Consider the following 12,184-nt stretch of genomic DNA (forward strand, 5'->3'; position numbering starts at 1 on the left):
GTAAGGGGATAACCACCGCTGAAAATGTTCTTTTTTCTGATGTTCATGCCGAGATTTGAATTCGGGCGTTCGGAGGAGGACATGCGTCATAGGAGGACATGCTACTCTCTGCGTCACGGTGGCCACCATAAGTGGAAATGTGGATAATGATGTTGTTGTTATCTCTAGTGGCAGCAAAATGTCCGTGTAAACTAATTACCTATTACGAAGTACAGACATATTCCTGCAGAGCGACTTAAAAACACCTCCATTCCACTGATTAGTTCAAATATGAGTCATCGAGATAACATATAAAGTGCAAATCCTATTCAATTTGACTGATATTAAGTATGTGACAGAGAACATGTTGTCTTGGCATATGCGGAGCGATGAGGACCACGCCCATTAGGTCACTGGAGACTATTCTTGATATCTGATCCATTGACATGCAGATTAAATGTGAGGCAGCCACTGCGGCTATGAGGTTTTAGGCGATGGGAGAATGGATTGAAGATTGGAGCAGCTCATACCATCGCAGTATAGTAGAGGTGACTATAGGAAACCTGGAAGGAAGGGAAGAGGTTTCCGATCGAATACCTGAGACGACACTTGAGGTCGAGTGCGAGGCACTGCTGCCATCGGCACAGCCTTGGACTGACGGAACCTAGCATTGCCGTCTGGAAGATCATGTTACACGGATGGATCAAAGATAGGGAAAAGAGTGGCCCTGAGAGTCTACATTGTGAACCCAGGGACTGAGATCTGTTTTTATACTGCCTGACCATAGTACGGACCTGCAGGCAGAGATCCGGGCGAAAATGACATGCGTGAGGTGGTTAGGTGTTTACGCGAGAACGTCGAGTTTGAACACTTTTACGGACAGTAAAATTGCCATAAGGACAATAACAACGAGGACGGCAAGGTCACGAACAGCAGTGTAAGAAAGAGATTAACGTCTTGGCTGAGGATGTCACAATCCGCATCGTTTGGGTGCCGGGCCATAACGGAGTAATGGGAAAATGAAAGGGCAGACGGTTTGGCAGTGAAGGCTAGAGAACTGTAGTCGTTTAATTTGGTTAACCCGAATCCTTTCGGGTCGACACAGTCCGAGTTAAGGACGTGAGCGATAAACGTCGGTAGGACGGCGAAAATCCTATGGGGTGATCCGGATCGTTAGAGGACGAGGCTATTTCTGAAAGAAGGTAAGAAGAAGGTCAGTATAGCTTTTGGTGTCATAACGCGACACAAAGGACTACGAGCTCACTTATGTAAAGTCGGTGCGACAAGTGATAGCATGTGTAGGGCATGTGGGGAAGATGATTAGGTGGAGACACAATGCTATACATGGACCAACTTAGGGGAGTGGTTTTGAAAACAATTAAGAATTTTGTAATTAGCGCGAAATTCCTTACTTAAAAGTTTCTTTTTTTAGGTTACTTTTTTAGTATTTCGAACGCACAACAAACCGATTACTGTATGTCCATAGTGACATGGGACAGATTAACATCCGCACCCTCTTTTCAACCTTACCTCTTGAGACATCTATAAAAAACCAACAACAACCCCAATAGATCCCCATATTAGTCGATCTTCTTATTTGATTTCTTAAAACTTAATAAAAAAAATCTTTCACGATTTAATTACAACTTTGCGTTAGATTAAGTTGTACTCATTTAGCTTCAGTCCATACAGAAAGTCATAGAGTGCATTTTAAAGTCGGTCGATGTGGTGAAAAATGTTCAACACCCTCAAATTGTCTTGTTGTCGAAGCGGTAATTGTCGTTTTGGCTGCTGCTGCTGCTGCTGTCGGTGATGTTGTTGTTGTTGTTCTGTGCTCTACTATAAAAGTAATTTATAAGTGTTTTTTTTTGTATTTTTTTTTCTTGTCTTATTATTTTCTCTGTTCTATCGTCATCGTTCCGCCTCAAAAAAAGCGTTTACGCTGACGACAAATAAAAAATATAAGTGGTCGGGTCTCAAATGTGTGAACCACTGAAACCAATGCCGATTTAGTTGAAATTTTATTTCGCTTTACGCCAACGTGTTAAAAAATCAAAGAAGAAAATTCTGTGCAATAAAAAAAAGAAACAAAGCTCAAAAAAAAAAAAAAAAACACACACACAAACAAATAATAAATAAATAAATAAATACTTTATTCCAATTCATGGAACCGATTTCTTAAACGGATTTATTCTTGAATTACACCTGAAAGATTTGGAGCACAAAAACATTTGAAATTTTATATATGTGGAAGAAAATGAAAAGAAAGTGAAATTTTGTATTGTGTTTGCAAGTTTGCTAAGTTTCATTTGATTTGTGCTGTCTGTCGCTGCTTGTATTTCATTTCTCTTTGGTGATTCAATCGAAAGTTTGACAATGGTAAAGAATATTCATTGAAAAAAAGATTTATTTTAATTCGAAAAATTGAAGGAAAGTTATTATGAGATTTGTTGAGACAATATTTAGACACATTTTTCTACAAAAAAAAAAAAAAAAAAAACATTTACTAAAACAATGAAGTTATAATTAAACAATGTTACAAAAATCAGCAATCAGTTATTCTAACTTACATGTTTCCTTAAAACAATTGAAAAAAAAAAACAAATAAAAAGGCTTTAAGTTCGGCCGGGCCCACCCGGATGGATACCCACCACCTCGGGTGTATATGTAAACCTCCTTTCGCCACAATCTGATGAAAATTTGATAACTTATGCACCCAAATTCGGCACGGACTTTGAGTGGTCTAATAAATATAAGTCTCTGTTGAATTTTCTATTTAAAATTTCAGTGAAATCGGATAAAAAATAAAGCTTCAGACCCTTTATCGGCAGATCGCTCTGTATGGAAGCCATATGTAAATATTGTTCGATACAAACCATATTTGGGACGGACGTCGGGAGACCTAAAACTACCCACTGTTTCAAATTTCAACGAAATCGGGTAATAAATAGAGCTTGTGGGCTTCAATATCGCAGCTATATCTGCATATAGTCCGATCTGAACCATATTTGGGTCCTATGTTGGGTGGCGTAAAACTACCCACTGTTTTAAATTTCAGCGAAATCGATTAAAAAATAAAGCTTTTATGGGCTTCAGACCCTTTATCTGGCGATCGGTCTATATGGCAGCAGCTATATCTAAATATAGTCCGATTTGTACCATATTTGGGTCCGATGTTAATAGGCTTAAAACTGCGCACAATTCCAAATTTCAGCGAAATTGGTTAAAAATAAAAGCTTTTATGGGCTTCAGACCCTTTATCTGGAGATCGGTCTATATGGCAGCTATATCTAAATAAAGACCGATCTGTACCATATTTGGGTCAGATGTCGGGAGGCTTAAAAACACCCACTGTTTTAAATTTCAGCGAAATCGGGTAATAAATAAAGCTTTTATATGCTTCAGACCCTTTGTCGGGAGATCGGTCTATATGGCAGCTATATCTAAATATGGGCCGATCTAATCCATATTTAGTTCAGATGTCGGGAGGCTTAAAATAAACCACTGTTGCATATTTCAGCAAAATCGGATAAAAACTAAAGTTTTTATGGGCATTAGACCCTTTATCGGGAGATCGGTCTATATGGTAGATAAAAGCTAAAGTTTTTATGGGCATTAGACGCTTTATCGGAAAATCTGTCTATATAGCAGCTATATCCAAATATGCTCCGATTTGGCCCGTTCAAGATCTTGACCAGCGTGCATCAAAAAGACGTATCTGTACCAAATTTCAGCTCAATATCTCAAATTTTGAAGGCTGTAGAGTGATTACAACAGACGGACGGACGGACGGACAGACACACGGACATCGTTTAATCGTCTTAGAATTTTTCTACAATCCCCAATATATATACTTTGCAGTGTCGGAAATTGATATTTCGATGTGTTGCAAACGGAATGACTAAATGAACATACCCCCTATCCTACGGTGGTGGGTATAAAAAGTTAATTCATTTAATTTTTGATTTTGGGATATAACGCGTTAACACAAAAGTTTCCACTTTGTTTTTGCAGATTAACTTGGTGTATATAAGCTGATCAAATCTTATCTGCAAATGTTTTAGTAAAGGTTTCAAGCAGCTATAAACCATATTTAATGACATGTCATCAAAACACAAAAATCACAAACTATGTTTTCACTTAAGGGTTTGTCATTGTGTTTCACAATTTCACATGGCCATCGGTGGAATTCCATATAAAAAATTGTTAAGAAGTCATGTGTAAAAGCAGTCGGAAACTATTAGACTCAGTAAACTTTTTACAACCTCCACCATAGGATAGAGGTTTAATGATTTCGTCATATCGTTTGTAACACATCGAAATATTGATCTGAGACCCAACCAAGTATTATTCTTGATCGCCTGGATAATTTGAATCGATTTAGCGATCTGTCTGTCTGTTTGTAGAAAGCACGCAAGCTTTCGAAAGACTAGTGCTAGGCGCTTGAAATTTTGCACAAATACTTCCTATTTGTGTAGGTCAGTTTGGGATGAATGTGGGCCATATCGGTCCAAGTTTTGATAAAGCTCCCATTTAAACCGAACCACCGATTGTACTTTTTGAGCCTGTAGATGGTGCAATTCCGATTTGGCTGAAGTTTTGCACAGTGACTTCTCCTATGCCCTCCAACATACGTGCTTAGTATGATTTAAGTCGGTCTAAGACCAGATATAGCTGACATATAAACCGATCTCGGGTCTTTACTTCTAGAGGGCGCAATTCTTATCTGTTTTAGCTGAAATTTTTCATAGTGACTTCACCTATGACCACCAACATGGGTGTCAAATATGATCCGAATCGGTCCATAACCTGATATAGCTCCCATATAAACCGATCTCACGATTTTATTACTTGAGCCCCTATATTGAGCAATTCCTATCCAATTTCGCTGAAATTATGCACAATGACTTCTACTATGTTCTCCTACATCCAAGCATGGCCCGAATCTGTTCATAACCTGATATAGCTCTAACAGCTTTGCAATTCTTATCCATTATCCATTGTTTGCCTAAAACGAGATTAGGTTAGGTTTGTAGTGGCAGTCATCAGACTCACTTAGACGCTTTCGTTCATTGTGATACCACAGGAACAAGAGGAGGAAGAAGAGAAACTCTGACTGCCAGTGCAGCACACACCCAGCAGATGTTCCATAGTCTCTTATTCATCGATGTCCTCACGGCTTTTGTAAACGTCGTTGCTGGCAATCTTCAGCCTATCAGCATGTTTTCCGATAAGACAGGGACCTGTTATGACGTACACAATGACTGAAGTGATGATTAGGCCACATAATTTTGTAGTGTTCACAACCACTTTGTGACCATTATTCGTTGCACTTCGGGCCCCTTTCAGAAGACTTAGCCTACATGTCGCTACTTCTTTCGGGCGAAGATGGTTTCAAATCCGACATTTTTGCTTCGGAGACTACAAAGACTTTTTTGCATAGGCTTAGAGGACATATGGAGTAAAAAAAAGTGCCTAATCGGGGTACCCTGGGCTTTGGAATTTTTGAACTCGGGGGTTTTTCCAATGTTTTCATAAAAATTGCCTGTTTTAAAATACATATAGCTCCCGTTTAAGTTTACACATATTATTCAAATTTCGTTTAAAATGCATCTACAATATGTTCCCTTTACAAAAAAAAAAAGAAGAAAAAATATTAAAATCTTATCAAGTTTTTTAATAAATACAATACTTTTGACCAAAAAATGCAAAAATACACTTTTTTCACATTTTTGACTTCCAACCTGTGTAACATTTAACTGAATAATCGGATGTGGACACTTGTTGCCGTTGTCCAGCGTTCGATGCCATTAATACAGAGTAATTTTTTAAGAGCTTTAGGAAAGTTTTTTAGAAAAAAAGGACCATAAAATTCAGAAAAATGCATCAAAACTTTATTTGAATCGATAGTACGGTCTATATAATTTAATGTTTGAAGATTATTTCATGCAAATGTTGACTGTGACAGCGCCTCAAATGGTCCATCCGCTTACTCCAATTTTGTCTTACTCTTTCCAACATTTCTGCCGGTATCCCACGAACGAATGCTTCAATTCTGTCTTCCAATGCCTCAATTTAAGCTGGCTGTATAGACGTGAGCATTAACATAGCCCCACAAAAAATAGTCTAAATCGCACGATGTAGGCGGCCAATTGACGGGTCCTGAACGTGAAATAAAATGTATACCGAACTCGCCTCTATTGTTACGCGTGCTGGGTGGCATGTGGCACCGTCTTGCAAACCACATGTCTAGCAAGTCAAGCTCTTGCATTTTGTGCAAAAAAGTGTTGGATATCATCCCACGGTAGCGCTCATGATTCACAGTTACGTTTCGATTCGCATCATCTCTGAAGAAGTACGGTCCATTGATGCGACCAGCCCATAGACCGCATCAGACTGTGATTTTTTCTGGATGCATTTATAGCTCTTGCAATACTTCTAGCTGATCTTCACTTCGAAATCGACAATTCTGTTTATTTACATACCCATGGAGCCAAAAACGAGCTTCGTCCATAAAATGAAAGAAGCGCCCGATGAACTTTCTTAGCAAAGCACGCATTTTGATAGTAAAATTCAATAATTTGCAGGCGTTGTTCGTTTATAAGATGATTCATGGTTAAATGATAGACCAAACTGAAGATCTTTTACAGTGAAACAGAACACGAAACGTGCGTGAGCTTTTTTAACCAGTGTTGCCAAAACGATAATAGCTGAAAAATCACCTTTTATATTCGATAAGCAGCGCACCCCTGTCGTTGACATCCGAACTTCCCCTCATCTGATGATGTGCATTAGGCTCTTTTTCCCTGCAGAAGCGGCTTCAACAAGCAACTTACGGTTTGGAAGCGCCATCTCCGAATCCTGTGCCATATATAAAGAAGCCAGCCAGTAATGGGTCCTATTAATTTCAAGGCTGGCTAGTACTTAGTCTTCAGTGTTTAGCGACGGAAGAAGAAAAACTTTAAGACCATTCTTTGCAAGAATACAGGCTCTGTGTCTCCCATTTCCCGTACCCATGAGTAGTTCAAATCCAGGAATTCTTTGTCCACGAACCATTTTTCCGCACACCCATGGTTCGTGGTTCCAGCACACCATGACAAATTTTCGTGCCATCAGAAAAACCTTTACTGCCGCCGAAGCTGCCTTATAACGGTAGAGATTTATGTGCAGAAACCGGACCATAGTCAGGATTTAGAATTTCCGCCACCGGACACTTGCGGTGTGGACTATTTCTCCTTAGATGTTTTACTAGCTGCTGCTGTCGAAGTACCTTTTGGGTCCCGTCCTTCCCCGCCGGCGCACACCTTGTATCCAATCCAAACTAATGATCCACGCACACAGTACTTGTCGGGTTTCGTCTCGACCCCTTGCCCTCCTCTTTTGATCGTGGCATAAAGATTTTCAATCTACAATAAAACTGCTGTTTTAGCAAACATTTTTGCTGTTTTGAACAATAAATTTGTTTGAGTGTAGGCCAAAATTTCATTTAAATTTGACTTAGGGCAAAATTTTTAAAAAAATTTCCAAATTCCTTCTCCTGAGATGTTTTGATTATAAATGACATACAAACTATGTTTTTCTTCTTCTAATTTCCTTAACCTCTGTTTATGTTTCTTTCCAGACTTCTCTTGAACAACTTGCAACTTTTCTAAACGGTCATCAGCAACCACACAGTCATGGCCAATATGGAGAAGCCCATGCAACCCGTTGGTAAGGTTTCGCAGATAGCGAATCTCTTCCAACGTAAACCCATTGAAATTCAGCCAGTAGAACAGCTAAGTGCTGCCGCCGCGGCCGCAGCAGCTGCAGCTGCAGCAGCCGCCGCTGCTGCTGCAAACACATCGGGTACTCCCGCAACGGTGGTGCGCACAGAATCCCATTCGGCTCGATTCAATAATGCCCGAGCCCTCTTCGAGAAGCTAGGAGTTGAAAGTAATTCAAATCTCAGTGTTAAACGATCCGGTTCGCGTGAGGATAATCTCTGCGGCGATATCAATAATACGGATCGTTCGTCTTCGCGTTCCTCAGATCGTTCCGTGTCACCACCCAAACGGCGTTCACCATTTCCGTCCGGCTGTCAAGTCGCTGCCTCAATGGCCAATAATAATTGTAACCAAATGAATGGAGGACTGGCGCCCTCTTTGACAAATTCTAAATTCATAATGGAGCCAAGTCCAAAATTCCAACACAATATTTCCCGTTTAAAGTCGGAGGATAGTGTCAACTCTTCCTCCTCGGCGGTGGGCAGTGTAAGTGCCATATTGGCGGGCTCGGGAGTATCCGGCGACAAGCCCGAGAAACCCGAAAGGAAATTCAATTCACGTGAATTGATTGAGAAACAAAAGAAATGGACATCACATTTCACCAAAACCAAGACAACACGATCTCATGGTGATCTCAACCGTTGCGATATCATACGCACCGGTCCGGGAACCGTTTTAATACCCAGCTCGGTAATTCAGATGAAAGATTCGTCAAGCATAACCACATCGCCACCTCTGAATAATCACAAAATTAGCAATAACCAAATCGCTGAGACACGTTCACCGGTTTTGTCCAATCTGACAAATCAGGAGAAACCTCCCAGCCCTCCGATAAGACATTCGGTGCAACCACCAGAGATAAAACCAAGGAGTTCCAATAAAATTGGCAGTCCGGTCAAGTCGCCACCATTGCCACCCATACCGGCAGTGAAGCCGAAAAATGTCAGCCCTGTCAAATTCAATCCGGAACGAGTGCGTTCGCCCACCAAAAACTCCGAACCGCCGCCACCGCCTGCCAAATCGGCAGCTGTGGCAGCTGCCCAACAGCGTTCGATAGATGAACAAAATGGAATAGCTCCCATGCCACCAGAGAAGCCACGTAAAAAATCCATTGATTTGGTGGAGACAGAAGAACGCATAACACCTTCATCGCCCACTTTGCAGGCAACTGTCGGCAGCTATGCCTATGCTGGCAAAAGGGCCTCCATTGATAGTGCCGGCAATAGTGTATCCATAGCCAGTGTCAATGGCCTTTTGAGCGGCAGCAGCAATTCCGCAGCTTCACCGGCAGCAAGTGCCTCATCGGGACCCTCTTCGCCAGTACACACCGAGGATGAGAAGCAAGAAAACGAATCAACTGAGAAATCAGAGATGCAGTATTATCACAGTATGCCGCGCAGGCGTAAGAGCGAAAATGAAGGTAAGTGCGTATGCTAGAAACAATTTTGAAGGGGATGGAGGGTGATTTTAACATCGTTTAGGGAAAAAAGAAGAAAAATCGTCGTAGTAACGAATCAATATAAATATTTATCGTTGTCATCTTCTATTTCCTTTCATCCCAATCTTCTTTTGCTCCATAAAGTCTTGGGTATGGGGCAGTTTTCCTTGTGCTATTATCTGTGCATTAAAATTGTTAGGAGAATTAAAAAACGTTTTCGCTCGAAGAAAAATGTTCTAGAAATTTTGTTTTGTTTTGTTTTTAAAGAAAACTGTTCTACAGAAAGCTGTTCCAAGGAATAGTGATGTATATTTGTTTATTTATTATAAAGGGTGATTTTTTTGAGGTTAGGATTTTCATGCATTAGTATTTGACAGATCACGTGGGATTTCAGACATGGTGTCAAAGAGAAAGATGCTCAGTATGCTTTGACATTTCATCATGAATAGACTTACTAACGAGCAACGCTTGCAAATCATTGAATTTTATTACCAAAATCAGTGTTCGGTTCGAAATGTGTTCATTCACCGTAACGTTGCGTCCAACAGCATCTTTGAAAAAATACCACCAGCGTACAAACCACACCAAACAGTGCATTTTTCGGGATGCATGGGCAGTTCTTGAACGGCTTCTGGTTGCTCTTCACTCCAAATGCGGCAATTTTGCTTATTTACGTAGCCATTCAACCAGAAATGAGCCTCATCGCTGAACGGTGAATGAACACATTTCGAACCGAACACTGATTTTGGTAATAAAATTCAATGATTTGCAAGCGTTGCTCGTTAGTAAGTCTATTCATGATGAAATGTCAAAGCATACTGAGCATCTTTCTCTTTGACACCATGTCTGAAATCCCACGTGATCTGTCAAATACTAATGCATGAAAATCCTAACCTCAAAAAAATCACCCTTTATGTTTTGTCCTACACAACGAGATAAATATCTTATATATAAAATTCAATTTGTGTTTGATGTCGGTTTGTTTGTTTGTTCCATATAGACTTGAAAACGGCTGAACCGATTACCTTGAAATTTTCACAGATTGTGTAGGCTAGTCTGGAAGGAAACATAGGCTATATAATTTTTTGATATCGGGAGGGGGGCGGACCCTCCCCCTTACCCGAAAAGTACTACCCAAAAATAAAAGTGGAACGATCGGGACAATATAGGATTCAAATGAAATGTATTTAAGTTGGGTCCAAGTACCTGGGTGGCCGCACCAGCCCCAAAACCCCTTAAAATTGGTTTATTTGACGATCATGACAATATAGGATTCAAATGAAAGGTATTCGGGAGTAGACTACGAATATGGTCAGGAAGTCGGAATAGGCTTTATAATTTATTGATAACGTTAACCCGTTAACCCAAATACACCACCCAAAATCAAAAGTGGACCGATAAGGACAATATGGGTATCGAATGAAAAGTATGCGGGAGTAGATAACGTATCTGGCATACAAATTCATGGCGAAGTATAGGGGGTCACCCCAACCCCACAAAAACGCCCAAAATGGGCACATTAGCCAATCACGGATATATGGGACTCGGTTTGTTTGTTCCGTATAGACTGAAAAACGGCAGAATTGATTTTCTCGAAATTTTCGCATATTGTGCAGGTTGGTCTGGAAGGAAACAAAGGCCATATAATTTTTTGGTATCGGAAGGGGGACGGGCCCTCCCCCTTATGCCAAAAACACAACCCGAAATCAAAAGTGAACCGATCTGGACAATATAGGTATCATATGAAAGGTATTGGAGAGTATTCAAATTTGGGTCCAAGTACACAGTGGGCCTCCCCCCAAACCCCAAAACTTCTCTAAACAGATATATTCGAAGTTCATGCTAATATGGGACTCAAATGAAAAGTATATGCAGTAGATTACAAATATGGCATACAAAATTAGGTCCAAGTAATGGTAGGTCGCCCACCCCCAAATGGGCATTTTAGCTGACCATGGATATATGGGACTTAAATGAAAGGTATTAGGGAGTAGATTATGAATATGACATTAAAATTTGCGTCCAATCTAGGTGGCGCTTTTCCGCCTTAAGATACGTCAAATGGTTTATTTGACCCATTATGACAACATGGGACTCAAATGTTTGAGAACATTACCCTAAGGAAGATAAGGGACCTTGCATGCATGGCATTGTACCATGGAGAGTTAAAGAAGGCGCAGCGGAGCGAGCCCGGTTCGGCTAAGATCTTATAAATTACAGAGTAGGATTACAATTATTGAAAACATATCACACAAACAAATTAAATTAAAAATTAGAAAATACTCAAATATTAGAGAAAACAATGATTCAAGAAATACCAGAAGTGAATTCATTAAATTTCATTGACAGATCTTCAATAAGAAATGTAACAAAATGAAATAAATTAAAATTAAGAAAAAATGTAAAGCTTGATGCAATTGCAAAAAAAAGAATAATAATTATATAGGAAGGTTATTTGATTAAATTTGAGAGACAGTGTCCATGTTCTGAAAGAAGTTTATAAGTTTATTTTTGAATGTAACTTCGTTGCTGATACCTTGTAATTTATAAGGAGGAGTTTTCCAAAGACGTATTGTACCAATGAAGAACTGCCATTTAGACACAAGGCTTTTCGGTCCCCTTTTAATTCTTCTACCCCTTCTAGATCTAGTAAATTTGGGTCGATCAAAAAGATATTTGAGTTCATGGTTTATAAATAATTTTGTGCAAAAATACTAGGCATCTCATATTCAATGGCGAGTTGAAACTCATTCCATAAGGGGAATTTGAAAATTGCGAAACACGTTGCGTTCTTCTCATACCGTGTACATAACGGATAATACCATTAAATTTCCGGCGGCTCAACGAATCACAATTGGCAAACAGCTCACAACCATATATCGGTCCAGGAACCAAAAAAGTCTTTGCCAAAAGGACCCTGATACTAGGTGGAGTAAACGAGTGGGTAAGCCACACGTAATTTAGCATAAGTCTGCCCAACAACCACATTTACGATCGAGATAAT

The 12,184-nt window shown here is 39.9% G+C and overlaps 1 protein-coding gene across 5 annotated transcripts in view; it reads left to right on the forward strand.

Moving 5' to 3' along the window:
• Positions 1–12,184, forward strand: part of LOC106081526 (uncharacterized) — a 397,017-nt gene that overhangs the window by 183,154 nt on the left and 201,679 nt on the right. For all 5 annotated transcript variants that reach the window (XM_059360552.1, XM_059360555.1, XM_059360553.1 and 2 more), the window contains exon 4: positions 7,601–9,162. In XM_059360552.1, coding sequence (XP_059216535.1) covers positions 7,656–9,162 — 1,507 coding nt within the window. In that variant the 5' untranslated portion in view covers positions 7,601–7,655. The remainder of the gene's footprint in view (positions 1–7,600; positions 9,163–12,184) is intronic.

The sequence above is a fragment of the Stomoxys calcitrans genome, chromosome 1 (assembly GCF_963082655.1).
Source record: "Stomoxys calcitrans chromosome 1, idStoCalc2.1, whole genome shotgun sequence".
NCBI lineage: Eukaryota > Metazoa > Arthropoda > Insecta > Diptera > Muscidae > Stomoxys > Stomoxys calcitrans.